Here is a 15,686-nt window from a genome sequence, read left to right on the forward strand (position 1 = left end):
TCCATTACATTTTCTTTCTTTGCTATTAAAATATAGACTGACCTTTTCCAATCTGTTGGCCACTGTGTATTCTCACAATATATTTGTTGGCATAATTTGGTTAGAATCCTTTCTGATTCTTCTTCTATTGCTTGCCGTATTTTTGAAGAAATTCTTTCTATTCCTGTAACCTTCTGATTTGGTAATGACCAGAGTGTACTGATCTCACTAGTGATGTTCTGAAACTAGAGATTTTTAAAAGTTGGGAATATCTTTCAAAGTATATTGGATATTGATAACTACACTTTACAGAATTACAATATACTCCTTTCCTATTTATTTGATCTTCTTTGAATCAGTTACTACCAATTGAATCAATTACTATCTTTTATCGGCATCCTTTAGCATACCAGTTCAAAGTTGGAACCTATTTCTCAATGTGGTGATGTTTTCTAAGACTTTGCTTGCTTTTCTATGTCTGTTTCCATTTTAGTGTCTTTACAGCTTCATAATACTGCTTTATGTCTCTTCTAACAGCTCTCTGAAATTCTTCGTCAAATTTCTTCCTGAGATCTTTGTCTTTCATGGCTTTAGCTTCTCTTCTTGGCAATTCCCACTATCCATCTGAGATTTGCTTTCTTCTTTTCCTTACTCTTATGCACTCTTTTTCACATGAATCCTTAACAGCTTCTTTTAGTTCATTCCAAAGTTCTTTTGGATCCCTTTCCACAAGGTTCACAATTTCAAAATGAGTCTGGATGTTCTCTTTGAAAATATTGGGTATATGATCAAGATCTTATCATACAAAGTGGGTTGTCTATGGAGATTCTCAGTCATCTTTGAAGACGTTTCGCTTTTCATCCAAGAGGCTTCTTCAGCTCTGACTGGATGGTGGGAAATGGAAGGATTTACACAGTCCTTTCAACAGTTCCAAGAAGGCTCCACACTACTCAAGTGACTCTGAGGACACAGATAAATCTCCAAGTGGCCTCAACAACTCTCTAAACGAGTGCAAATGACCAGCTGTCTGCAAGGAATATAAATCTTTCCATTCCCCACCATCCAGTCATAGCTGAAGAAGCTTCTTGGATGAGAAGCAAACTATCTTCAAAGAAAAACAAAATCCAGTTGCCTCTTGAAAAAAACACCTTCGAGGTGGAAAATGGTTGGATTTTTTCTTCCAATTTAATTTAACCTGGAAGTTGCTCATGAGCAATTAGTGAAGTATTCCATAGTCAGACCTTGGCCATATCTTTACTTTTGTAAAGGAGCTCTTCTACCTCCTTGTACCAATAATATAGTCAATTACTATGTACTCTCTCTGGTGATTTAAATCTCATTTTGGTTACTTGAAGGCTGTGTTGGCAACGAATAAATCACTAGATTGGCAGAAATTAATGTTGTTCTTCTGCCTTATTTTGATTTCCTAGGCCATAGAGCCAGCTACATTTTCCTCCTTAATATTTCCAAGTTTGGCATTCTAATTGCCAAACATAGGTAGCATATCTTGCTTGCAGTTCTGTCAGTTTCAAATTGAATTTGATCATAAAATTCATCAATTTCTTGTTCTTCTGCATCAGTGGTTGGAGAATAAACTTGGATAATAATCATATTATATGGTTATTCACAAAGTTTATTTGGTATATTTTTTTAAAAAATTAATCCCACCTTTATCATTTTTATGAATAACTCAACCTGGCAAACATATGAAATACACTTTATTCCTCCTATTTTCCTCAAAACAACACTCTTGTGAGGTGGGTCGGGCTGAGAGAGTGACTGGCCCAAGTCACCCACTTGCTTTCATGCCTAAGGCAGGCTAGTGCTCATAATTTCCTAGTTTCTAGCCTGGTACCTTAACCAGTAGATCATTTGGTCATTGACTGCATTGTAGTCAAGTATTGTTCTTACTATATGTTTCCTGTGAAAGCAAAATCATTCCAACTTCTTTTTATGTCTTGAGTAGTGAACTGTGATCTTTGGACTGAAAATATCTGTCAGCCTTACGAGTAGACCAGATAGGAAGCATCACCTGAGAAACTAAGGAGGGTCCCTTCTGGGCCTCTTGCCCTACCCACGAGCCAGCTGTCTCTTTCCTGTGTTCCCTTCTCCCAGGGTCTTTCCCACATGCCTACAGAGTACAATTCCAAGTTTACTAATACCTAAACTAGCAATGTGTAGTTGTTTCATTTCATATTTCTCTGTTGTGAGCTTGTTCATGCTTCTTACAGTCCATATTTCCTTTGTAATTCTGTCTTTGCAGCTTTGGATTTTCTTTTCCTGCATGGCAACATCAGCAACTAGACTTCCTGAAGGCTTTAATGTAGCTACATTATAAACACCATTAACATGCTGAAAGATCCTCAGCTCTTCCTCAGTACTATGTTGAATGCCATCTGACCTAAGAGCTCATCGTATGGCAATATATCATCAATTACTTTATATTGTTTATACACTTTCAGTGTTCTTCACTCATCCACCACCATGCTGAGGTAGCACAGCAGAAATTCCAGGCGAAAGAACCAACGTTATTATTAGATGCTCAGAGTCACCTCGAATTGTGAGATGGGTGGCATATAACAGAGCTGGAAGGGACTTTGGAGGTCTTGTAGCCCAACCCCCTGCTCAGGCAGGAAGCCCTATACCATTTCAGACAAATGGTTGTCCAATCTCTTCTTAAAAACTTTCAGTGTTGGAGCACCCACAGCTTCTCGAGGCAAGTCAGTCTATAAGTGTTCTAACTGTCAGGAAATATAAATTTAATAAATAAATAAATAACCTATGGGTCTCTCTGGACCCTCTTTTCAAGAACTGCCTTTAAAAGCAAAACAATTTCTTCAGTATTTGAAGATCATTCTTTTTAAAACTTCCCTATTACTCTCATAAAAAGGGTTTCTGTCTTTTTGCAACAATGTAAAATCAATGCATTGCTTCTATTCATTATTCGAATAATGTATTAGATACTCAGAGTCCGTGTTTTTGAACCATTGATATATTAAGTAAACATAGCTCAAATGACTAAAATTAAGCAGAATTCAACTATTTTGAGTTCTGCTCTTCATGAGCTTTATTTCTAGTTTCATAATAGGCAGAAATTCTCTTAAAATTTTTGACTTCCCTATCTGGCCTCTAAATATTAATATTAGGATTTGTTTTTGGACAGATAGGATTGTCTGATTGGTTTTGCTTAAAATGTCCAATGTGAAAGAAAAGTTTAAAGAACTGTGTTAAGTTTTGATTACCCATGTTCTCAAAACATTCAAATGGAAAATTTATTTTAAAACAATAGTTAATTGAACAACATTAGTTAGCTTGACCTTCAGTAAATTTAAGATCAGAGGGTAGTTTATACATTCTATTCTATCAATCAAATAGGTCACAAAAGGAATAAATTCATTGCAATTTGAACACCTGTAATGTATATAATGTGAGGATATCATATTGTATCATTTCTATAAGACTTATGACACTTAATCGGAAAAAATAGAAATGTTTTTTTTTTTGGCCATTCATTTGCTTATAAGAATTTACTGTCTCGTCTTTGAAGACATAGGTTTATGGGATATGAGATATATGAAATAGGTAATACAGGAGGAAGTATAAAATATTCCAGCCAAACTGACTATTTACTACCAAAATCAAACAGTAAGAAGACCTTGCAATAAAATGTTAACAATGTGAAATGTTTTTAGTTAGTGCATTCCAGCGTTTCTTAATGTATACTCTGGGAACAGCTGTTTTCCATGAAAACATTGGAAATGTGCACTGAATGTTCATAAAAATATTTTATCCTTATACACATGGTCCCACACTGCTGCCAAATTTCTGTGGGGGAAGTTTGATTTATCACCTTGATCAGTAAAGCGGTGATCATCTCAATTCATAAAGTAAATGGAACTGTTTCCTCTCCTTTCTGACCACAAAGCAATTGGAAGTAGAGGCACAGCAAGAAGACAGATACCTGTGTCTCCAAGCCGGATTGCACCAAGCATGTTTCCAGTCACAATTTCAGTAGCCATACAGTTTGAAGAAAATTAATAGATCTCTTTCAGTATTCCATGGTCTTGAAAAGTTTTTTAAAACAAATGACCTACCCTGTGCCCAATCCCGTTTTGTGTTTATTTTCTTCCGTTGTCTAACAATCAACATTCCTTGAGTACTAAGTGCACTGAGGTTTTGCAAACATGGGATTTTTCCCATGCTTGCTGATATTTTTCTGTTCTGCATCAATTTGACTCATGATGTTTAGAACAGACAGAGACAGCCGTATTCACTATTTACTTATATATCAAGAATGGGTAGAAAGGGTATTCAACTAGAACAGCAACTAAACAGATCAAGAAGGAGCAGCCGATGTCTTCCAGATGCAGCCCCAATGACAAGGAATTTTGAAATTTATAGGGTAAAGTATCTGGAAGACATGAAGTTATCTTCCATCTCTTTCTTTTTTCAGAAATAGAATTACCATTAACCTAACCTCCTTCATCAAGTGTAGCCTATTATACTCAACAGCTATCTAATCTGAATCCAAATACAATAGTTTGCCTAATACAGGTAATCCTCGATTTACAATAATTCATTTAGTGACCGTTTGAAGTTACAACGGCACTGAAAAAAGTGAGTTATGACTGTTTTTCACACTTACAACCATTGCATTGGTTATGTCATCAAAATTCAGACCTGTGGCAACTGACTCATATTTATGACGGTTGCATTGTCCCCGGGTCATGTGATCACCTTTTGTGACCTTCTGACAAGCAAAGTCAGTGGGGAAGCCAGAATCACTTAACAACCATATTCCTAACTGAACAACTGCAGTAATTCACAATCGTGGCAAGAAAACTCACTTAACTGTCTCACTTAGCAATAGAAATTTAGGACTCAATTATCAGAAGTCGAGGACTACCTGTATTTATGGGTCAGCTTGTGACCTTAAATGTATTTTTTGAATGTCAAAGTCAGTTATTATTTTTAAGGGTAATTAGGATTTTCTGTTCCTATCTACTTTGAATATTCTGGATGCAGGATATGTTGCTTTCTTTAAAAAATTAAGCTTGAATTCTGTCAGATAAGATGTGAATTGTATATGTAAGTTTAGAGAAAGAAGAGAAAGGAGATAGATAGATAGATAGATAGATAGATAGATAGATAGATAGATAGATAGATAGAGATAGAGATATAGATGAGTGAAACTGAGAATATTGGTTTTTAAAAAAATAATTTTTAAGGGGTCCTTCAATATAAATCCAACATTACCAGAATATTACTAGTCTGAGAAAAATAAAAGAGTGATTTTTTTAAATTCAAATCTTGAATTTGAATGAAAGTCTTATACAAAGCCTTACAATAGTAGTTGTCTGGAAAGTTACTATGACAAACATTCTTGATTCCTACAAACTGTTGCAAATTAATTTTCAAATCCATATTTTTACACATATGAACTTATATAGTTATGTTGCAAATCTTTTTTCCCCCTTTAAAGGAAAGAAATCCATATCTAAAAAAGCAGTTACAAAGAAAAGGAAATCTATTACAAAGCCTATTGTCCCAGAATTCCAGGTAACACCTTTTGGGTTTTATTTGGTTCAATAAATGATTTGAAAATTTGTAACTTCTACAGTGACTGGTTAATACCTCCCTCACTCTAAATATTACTTAAATTAACATTACCAAATTAATAATAAACAGTAAACAAAAGAATTTGTCCTGAAATAATCATAGAATATTTTATCTAAGTTATAGAGATTTTTCTGAATTGTATTGGTTAGGATTCAGTGACCCCTGCATGTAACAATAATCTGAGAATTTGTTTCAGAGGAAGATTATATGGAAGAGAATATTTGTAACTCAGGGTTAAGCTGTGGAAACCTTGATGCTAGGTAATATCATCAGGGCTACAAAGGAATGTGGTTTGTTCTCATTTTATATGCTAGTTGTACATCCATGAACACCAACTACCAGTCAGAGGACATGATGAAAACTCTTAACTCCTTAAAGCTCCTTAACCGTAACTTCAGTTGGAGAGCTGTGAACATCCTAGACCAGGGGTGTCAAACTCAATTTCATTGAGGGCTGCATCAGCATTGCAGTTGCCCTCGGGGGGGGGGTGGCCAGGGTGGGTGCAGCCTACAGGGTGGGCATGGATGGAGTGGGTGTGGCCTACTGGGTGGGCATGGCCAGCTCTACATTGTTCTCATCAAGGGTGCCTGTGGGGGCCTGGGCAGGAGTGGGACAGATCTGAGGGTCTCTGGCAGAAGGGGCTGGAACTGGGGCAAGCGCCAAGGCATGGTCCATTTCTTCATCCCTCACAAAGGGTGATACCTCCCCACCATGCACCCAGGAGGCAGGGCCGACACAGCAGAGGCTGGTGCCTCGGTGTTTCCAGATGCCCTGGTGGAGCTAAGACTGAATGTGTTTCAGCATAGATGACCACCACAAAATTGTACATTGGCTCCCAGCTGGCCTGGGCCAGGGCCAAGACAGCGGAGGCCATTCCCTCACTGTTTCCAGGATGGCTTCGTGGGCCACATTTAACCAGTTTGCGGGCTGCATCCGGCCCCCGGGCCTTGTGTTTGACATGTCTGTCCTAGACCAAGCTAAGTCCAAAACTGCTAGACAATTTCTGAAATCTTGGCACCCAGACAAATCAACCATTAACAGGCACCAACAGAGATAAACAACATTTAAATAGCATTCAAAGAGCCAAAAATAAATCACTAAGATAAAACAACTCCCCACCAGCAATCAACACATAGATGAGCAGAGATTAACACCAAGTTTAACACTAGACCACTGATCAAAAAATAAACAATATCCCAATCAAGAAACTACCGACTCAGACAAGCAGCCCAACAGTAAACAACAATTCGATCAAGAAACCACCAAGACCATTCCCACCAACACTGACAGTGCAAGCCACTTGTATATAAAGAAAACAAATCCTCATTCCCTTTCTAGCACTGATGATGTTGCCTATTTGGATAGTGAAACACCTACAAGTAAACAACCAAGCCCAGAGAGCACCAGGATCCCACAGTATATTATGTACTTAATATTTATTACATATATTGATGGACTGGTCGTTTTATGAATCTTTATATAATAATTTGGGGGCCACAAGCCAGCAGTGACACAACTGAGATATTCTGGCCTGGTTTTAAAATAGCTGCTCAGAGTTTGTGGTAGTAGGCTAAATTAAATAAATAAATAACGTTTCCCCCCCCTTGTGTGTATGTGGTATAATAGGAATGGAAGGATTCTGCCATTCCCACATTTTATTCCCTCCAGAATAGGGTTCAGAATTGGACTATTTGAGAGCATTTTATAGTTACAGTAGAGTTGGAAGGCCTCTGGGATGCAGAATAACAATCACTCATAGTCTTAAATCCCTTCATACCTGAAAAATTACATCTTTTTTTTTTCATTTTACTGCTGACTTTCAGCATCATTAGAGACAATATGTAGCACAAAGTCTGCCCACCACTTTTTATGGAACCAAATGGCATCAAAACTTAACAAAAGTGCAGATATACTTTAGGGGAAGAACTCGTATGAGCAGACCAATGAGAGCTGAGTATGCTCAGTGGAATCAAAATCTAACTGGTGCTTTATATTTGCAACATATATTCAATTATTTTGTAAATAATTGAGTGCAGTGATACTTATTTTCTAATAGATTATGCTGCATGTCTCTGATTTTTAATAGTTTAACTTTTTTCTCTTATTCCAGCTTATTTGCACTAATCTTGATGAACTCAGGGAATTAATTAGAAAAATAGAGAATGAACTCAAAGATATTGAACATATTAAAAAGAAATCGGTATGTGTTTTAATTTTTTTTTCTTAATGCATCATATTAAAGCTATTTGTTAAGATCATTTCTTTTAGATAGCTAATCAAAGGTTTCTCAGTATTTAGATCTGGTCTTTCAGCTGTTACTGAACAAAAATTCCTAGTGTCTTCCACATTGAACATATTGACTGGGACAGTGCAACTGACTCTCTAATTTCTAATTAGTTAAATCATGAAAAACTAAAAGATTTTAACTATGATACATTGTTGGTTTCTAGTTAATTTAAATGGAAAATATTTGAATACCAATATTTGAGCATTATCTCTAATTACACCTTATAATGTTACCTTTACCTTTAGATTTCTATATTGTCTATTTCTTTCCAATCTCCTAACAGATTTATCAAAAACTGCCTCCTGAAAGACTTCCAAATAGGAAACATAACTGTATCACTTTACTACATAATGGGTTTTATCTCATGAAACTAGGGGGAAATTACAGGTAGTGCTTGACTTACAATGTTTCATTTAACGACCATTCAAATTTACAATGGCACTGAAAAAAATGACTTATGACTGTTTTTCACACTTACGACTGTTACAGCATCCCCATGGGTCATGTGAACAAAATTTGGATGCTTGGCAACTGACTCATACTTATGACGGTTGCACTGTCCTGGGGTCATGTGATAACTTTTTGCAACCTGACAAGCAAAATCAATGGGGAAGCCAGATTCACTTGAGAATTGTGTTACTAACTTAACAACTATAATGATTCACTTAACAACTGTGGAAGGAAAGATTATAAATGGGGCAAAATTCAGTTAACAAATGTTTCACTTAGCAAGTAGACAAGACTTCTGCTCAGCCATGTGTTAGGATGTGAGTTAATACTATAAGCTAATTCTTGTAAGATTATTCACAAGTAAACATTTTCTTTCAGTAATACTTCTGTGCAAGTAAACATACAACTGAAATTCAAGTACAGATACGTGGTTCCTCAGATAGCCAGGCTGTACCCCAAAAGTACTTTGTTAAATGACAGTGATAGCCAGCTTCTTAAATAGCACCTGGGAGCCAACTAATACAGCTTGGAAAGCAATGAACATAAAATGACACTTCATTCATTGTCTGTGATGCCACATTCTGCACCACTTATAGCTTCCAGATGGTTTTGAAGGGCAATCCATATTATACAGATGTGGCCAAAAATATTGCGGAACTCCACTTTGCCCCAAAGAATTCTAGTTTGCTATGGAATAAGTTGAAATGGACAGTCAGTGGCCTCCATTTTTATTTCATAGTCCATGGAACAAAATAGCAGACATTTTGTTTTTCATGCATGCTTAGTGTATTCTTGTAAATAATAAATGAAAAAGGCATGGCCATTTTACCATATCTATAGCAATCCAAGTGATCAGGAATATATTTAGATATATTGCAGGGTTCATTTTTCTGTCTCTAAGCTGCCCTGAACTTAGTGGATTTTACTTTTGAATATAGATGTAAGATTTTGCTATTAAAATATCAACCAGATTATTTAACCTAAATTTAGATTCCTATCATGTAGACTATTGCCCCGTCTAGTCCTATAAATATATTCTGGGGTGAGATATTTTTTTAAAAAATACTTTTTCTTCATTTGGGAAATCCAGCATGGTAAAGTGTTATGGAGCAAGGAAAACTCTGGGTCTAGTTTTCCCTGTAGCATGAAAATCATCTGGGAGATTTTGAGCATGGCCCTCCCTCTTAGCAGGGCGGTGCAGTGGCTCATGGTTAAGACCCTGGGCATGTCAGCTAGAAAGCTGGAAGCCCAGGTTCAAGACCCAAGAGCCATGCAATGGTGTGAGCTCCCATTCTTACTCCAGCTTCTGCCAACCTAGCAGTTTGAAAACATGCAAATGTGAGTAAATAACAGGCACCACTTCCAAATCCTCGGTAAACAAATTGTTTAGGAATGGATCTGGCTGTATGAGTAGTGTAAGAGATTACATTCATGCTGCATTTGCCATCGTATTTTGCCTTCATTTTTTCAAACTCATATTCCTGCTGGTACCTTACCATAATTTCTTTGTTCTAAAGCAGTGTTTCCCAAACTTGACAATTTTAAGGCATGTGGACTTCAACTCCCAGAATTCTGGGAGTTGAAGTCCACATGCCTTAAAATTGTCAAGTTTGGGAAACACTGTTCTAAAGTGTTGATAACTGCAGATCAATAATTGGGTTTGGTCCTATAGATAATACACTTTTCAGGATCATGTTGTACAGCAAACGTGTCCAACCCATGCCTGGACAGCTACTAATGTGGCCCTGCAAGATTGTAAACATTTAACATTAGTATATTAAAATTATGTTGTACAGTATAAATTTTGGGATAGTGTCTGCTAACATATGCTGCCTATTAAACTCTTGTTTCTAACTAAGATAGAATAAGAAGGAAATGCATTCTGAAAAGTTAACTTGTAAAGTATAGCTATAAGGAATGTTAAATTTAAAGTTAGGTGCCTTATTTTTAAACTGGCAGTACAAGCATACAAGCCATAAATAATGGACATGGGTTTAAATGAGTCACAGCAGAAAACCTCAATAATTAATCATGGGAGAAATTCTGGTAAAAGATTGGTCATGTCACTAGGTATATGTAAGTTAGGACTGAAAGTAGATGAGCAGCTGAGGAAAATAAAAAGGCCAGTTCCAGCTTTGTCTGATTTTTCTTCCCCTTTTAAATATATATTACAAAAAAGCCATTTATATCTTGCATATTTAAAGTCTTTGTTAATCTGCACTTTATTGCTTCTTTCCCTTAAACCACCTTTGGAATGTCAACAGCAAAAGAAACTAAGCAATGATAATTGCTGTTGTTACAGTAAGAAACTTTTAGAGCAGGGTCCGCAGACTGGTCCTGGTCCGTGGCCTATTGGGAACTGCTGGTCCACGCAAGTGGCAGGCAAGCACATGAAGCTCTATTTGTGCAAGTGGCAGGCGCGCACACGAAACCATCCCTCCCCCCGACACCATTGCTGATCCATGGAGCCTGAAAGGTTGGGGAACGCAGTTTTAGAGGACAATCATTTTTTATCTGGAGACGTTCCTGTCTGCCCACACAAAGTGAGCTCCACAATCAGAGGAGGACTAAACAGTGGCAAATGACAAAAGAATCATCATGTCATTGTAATGCAAACTCCACCTTTTTGTACATGTGTTGTGATATTATATGCAGGTACAAAAAGGATAGAATAGGTTTTGAATTCAGATCTTAGGAGAAGAGAGGAGAAAAATAGCCAGTTCAGCAATGGAGTGATTTAAGCATTTTTCCAGTTCCCTAGGCCTGATAAAATGGCCAGGTTTTGAGGGCCTTCCAAAATATCAAAAGGGACGAAGGTAATCTAATTTCAGAGGGAAATGTTCCATAAGGTAGGCACCACAACAGGGAAGACACACCTTCTGGGACCAACCAAATGTAGATCCCTAGCTGATGGTATCTGCAGCATACCTCCTTTAGCAGATCTCATAGGGTGGGCTGATGTAACCAGGGAGAGGCAGTCTCTCAGGTAGCCCAGTCTCATACATGAAAGGCTTTAAAGATCAAAACAAGCACTTTGAATTGAAAGCAAACTGGCAACCAATGCAGCTCACCGAACATTCAGTATTCTAGGAGCCTCCACTGCTAAATCTGCCAGGTACAGTATTCTTCAAGAGCAGCCCCATGGAAAGCACACTCCATTCGTTTAATTTGGAGGTGACCAGGGCATGAGTGACTATGAGCAGGGCCTGCTGATCCAGGAACTGGCCCAATTGGTGCACAAGATGAAGCTGTGCAAAAGCCCCCTTAGCCACTACTACCTGCTCGTCGACCAAGAGTCATAATCTAGGAAGACCCCCAGGTTGTGCACTGTGTTTACCTGTGGCAATGCAACCTCATCCAGCACCAGAGATGGCATAGTTGTAGAAACAATGGACCCCCAAAACCAAAGCCACTCAGTCTTGCCAGCATTCAGCTGAAGCCTATTAATCCCCATCCAGACGCTCACAACATTCAGACACCGTGATAAGACTTTCATGGCGTTGCTTAATTCCTCAATGGTGGACATATAAAATTGAGTGTTATATACATACTGATGATGCCTCACCCTATGGTGACAGTTGAGCTTATCCAGTGGCCTCATGTTGAAGAGGAGAGGAGAAAGCATCGAACCCTGTCATCGCTGGAATCAACCCCAAAGGAAGGAGGCAGACCAGCATAACACTATGCTGCCTACCTGCAATCTTCTGAGCCAATCCAGAAGGATACTATTGCTGATAGTATTGAAACCTGCTGAGAGCTCAAGTAGGGCAAGAATGGATTCACTACCCCCATCCTGCCCAAACCAGACGTCATACAAAAGCTAGACCAATGATGTTTCCATTCTATATCTGGCTCTGAATCCTGGCTGAAAGGGATTCAGATAATTTGCTTCATTCAAGGTCATCTGAACCTGCTGTGCAACCACCTTTTCTGCCACCTTCCCTAAAAAGGGAAGTTAGATACTGAATTAAAATTGTTCAGTATAGTGGGATACAACAATGGTTTCTTGATGGAGTGAATCAGGGCCTTTTTAAAAGACAAAGGGATAATCCTCTTCTACAAGGAAGAATTAATCATTGCCAGAACCCACTCACACAATATCCCCCAGCTGCTTTAACAAACCAGAAGGGACATGGATCTAAGGAGCAGGGGGCCAAGCTCATAGTCCTAAGGACCTTCCTCAGGTCCAATAGGTTCAAACCATTCCCAATTAATTGGACAAGATTATGCCCTAGGCCTCTTCTCTGGATTTGCAACATAGCCAGCATCCAAGTGGGAACAAATTCAAGCAACTTTATTCAAAAAATGCTGCACAAATTCCTGCGCATGCCTCTGTAAGAGGTTTTCCATGGTCTCTTTATCCAACAGGGCCTATGTCACCTGAAACAAGACTGCAGGGCAGCAATTTGCAAATGCAAAAAGGGTAGGGAAGTACTAATTCACATCTTTACCTCTATTAGTTAGGTCTCAATGGCAGCACTCACCTTGTCCAGTTAATTTCCTTATTGAGCACTAGCACTGCACTAGACATCTCCCATTTCATCTCCCTCAACTCCTCTGTAAACCATAGAGAGTAAAAGGATCTGTGAGAGGAGAGATTGTGTAGGCATGATCCTATCCAAGTCCTCAGCTGCCCTCTTATTTCGAGCAAAAACCAACGCTTCAAATGGATTGTGCAGCAGACCAATAAGAGTAAATCATCAGCTCATTCTGAAACCACTCTGGGTCCATCAGTCACCAGGGGCAGACCAATCCAATAAGTCCAACCTCCTGCAGTGACTGGTGGCAGTAGAGAATCCCATCAAAATCGGGGTATGATCTGACCATATCAAAGGAGACACTAAAGCTCTCCCAATTTTAGATCATATTGTCATTGCTCTGACAGGAACACCAAATCCAGAATGTGACCATTCTCCCAGGTCGGTCTCTGGGTATTGGAATAGGCCCAGAGCTGCTATGGAAATCAGGAACTCCCAAGTCATCTCAGACCCCATTCCTCGGAAAGGCAGATTTATGTCCCCCAGAAGCATAGATCTGGGAAACTCCACCCCCACCCAGAAAAGAAGTCAAGGAACTTAGGCACGGATATTGCTATGTAGCAGGGAGGTTGGTACAAAAGCAGCAATCCCAACTGATCCCTAGAGTCCAGCTGGATGAACAAGATCTCACAACTGGAGATCTCCGGAGCATGCCCCCTAAAAACTATAAGAGATTCAAAGAACACTGAAGGTGTTCCCTCCTGAATGGAGCCGAAACATTTGCAGCCAAATTGCCACGCTCGGAGATCAAACAGCCCAACTACCAACCTGAGCTACTAATATTCAAACACATCTCAAGATTCTCTTATAACAATCTCCATACCCCTGCCCCTGAATCTCAGCTGATGCCACACTTGAAACTCAGCTGGGCAAATTTCAGAAAGGCCAAACCCCCTTCCGGACCCAGGCAGGTCTCAGTAATACATTTCAGGTTGGCTCTATCATCAAATCATGGATGAGAAGGTCTTTTTATAGACCAATCTGGCATTCCATAGCAGCAGATGGATTTATGATTTATGATACTTGGGCATTTTTATTGAAATAGACATTATGCTATATAGTTTTAATTCTGATCTATGTTCTATGTAATTATTAATTGACACATACAATGGTAAATAAAGTGACATCTTACAGTTAAAAGAGAGAGAAAAAGAAAAGATTAATCATGTTGTAGTAATTTAGTTCTATATTCTTTTTCTACTTGAATTTTCGGTAGAACACTAGACATCTCCTGCAGTAATTAATGAGAAACTGACTACTGCAAAATAGATCCATAGTGTTGTTCTTCCTGAAGTTGCACATTTTATCCTTATTGATTAAAATTTACTCTGTAATAAGCGTTTTCATATTTACAGGGAAGATGGTATCATCGAAAGCAAGCTGTAAAGGAACTCCACTGTACTTTGATACGACTGCTAAATGAGTTGTTACCATGGGAACCAAAATTAATGAAGGCATTTCATAGAAACAGGTAATTAACTGAATCTTTTTGGTAAATGTAAAATGTAAGAGTTCACCAATCCTTTACTTGTTTTTAAATATTAATATGAAAAGAACAAAATTCTTACTATCTACAATATTGTATCAAAGGTCTCGCTTAAAAAAAGACTACGATGACTTCAGACGGCAGCCAGATCATGATAAATTTACTAGAGAACAGTGGACTAATGAGGATAGTGAAATAAATATTGTCAAAGAAGTTTCCAGTACATTTACCAGTGAATCTTTGGAGCACACAGAATTTTTGAAAAGAGACTATATGGATACTGGTAAGTACATTTGTTACCCTGTGATTGATTGGTGGAGTATGATAGACTTCAGCTGTCTTTTTTTTTTTTTTTATTAAAAAGTTTTATAAATTTTACAGAAAATAAAAGACAATATAAAAACAAAAAACGACATATACAAATAAAAAACAAACATTACCCAACAAAACCCCCCTTCCCCCACCCCTACCCAAACCCCCCCTTCCCCCCCCCCAGGGCCTCCCAGAGCAGAATATAGGCTTAATTTAAAAAAAGTTAAAAAAATTTATATTTGTAAAAAAAGAGAATATAAAATAGAAAAAATATATAGAGAGAGAGTTAAAAATTATGAAAAAACTATATAGTATTTTTATATCAAATTTAAATTGTATGAATTTTATCCATTTATCCCAAACAGCAAGAAATTTCTCTTGCGTTTGTCCCTTTAAGAAAGCCGAAATCTTTGCCATTTCCGCCAAATGAGACACTTTAAGAAACCATTCCTGCAATGTAGGCAAAGATTCCTTCTTCCAATATTGTCCTACTAACAGCCTCGCAGCTGTAATCAAATTTAACATCAATATAACCTCCTTTGTATCACAATCAATAACTATACCTAACAAAAATAATTGTGGAGTAAATTTTACCCTCCTTTTAAAAATTCTCTGGATATTCCACCATATCTTAATCCAGAATGCTTTTATCTCTCTGCACGACCACCAAATATGATAATAAGTAGCATCCATACAACCACATCTCCAACATTTAGGTTGTAAGTCAGGGTACATAAAAGACATTTTTTTGTGGATCAAGGTGCCATCTATAAAACATTTTATAAAAATTCTCCCTTAAGTTCTGTGCTTGTGTAAATTTGACATTTCTCACCCAAATAATTTCCCAGGTGTCCAATGGAACTGGCTCGCCAAAATTCTGCGCCCATCTAATCATACAATCTTTAATTAGTTCCGTTTCTGAATCCAATTCAACTAAAACCCCATAAATTCTCTTAATGTGGGTTTGTCTTTGATCCTTCACGTGCTTAATAAGATTTTCATCTTCTCTGAGAAA

General features: G+C 37.8%; 1 protein-coding gene across 3 annotated transcripts in view; it reads left to right on the top strand.

The window, feature by feature from the left end:
- KIAA2026 (KIAA2026 ortholog) overlaps nt 1-15,686 on the top strand; it is a 57,774-nt gene that overhangs the window by 36,016 nt on the left and 6,072 nt on the right. For all 3 annotated transcript variants that reach the window (XM_039356167.1, XM_039356166.1, XM_039356168.1), the window contains 4 exons: nt 5,462-5,538; nt 7,709-7,798; nt 14,229-14,344; nt 14,464-14,642. In XM_039356167.1, coding sequence (XP_039212101.1) covers nt 5,462-5,538; nt 7,709-7,798; nt 14,229-14,344; nt 14,464-14,642 — 462 coding nt within the window. The remainder of the gene's footprint in view (nt 1-5,461; nt 5,539-7,708; nt 7,799-14,228; nt 14,345-14,463; nt 14,643-15,686) is intronic.

The sequence above is a fragment of the Crotalus tigris genome, unplaced genomic scaffold (genome assembly GCF_016545835.1).
Source record: "Crotalus tigris isolate CLP2741 ecotype Arizona unplaced genomic scaffold, ASM1654583v1 scf7180000018786.1720131, whole genome shotgun sequence".
Lineage (NCBI taxonomy): Eukaryota > Metazoa > Chordata > Lepidosauria > Squamata > Viperidae > Crotalus > Crotalus tigris.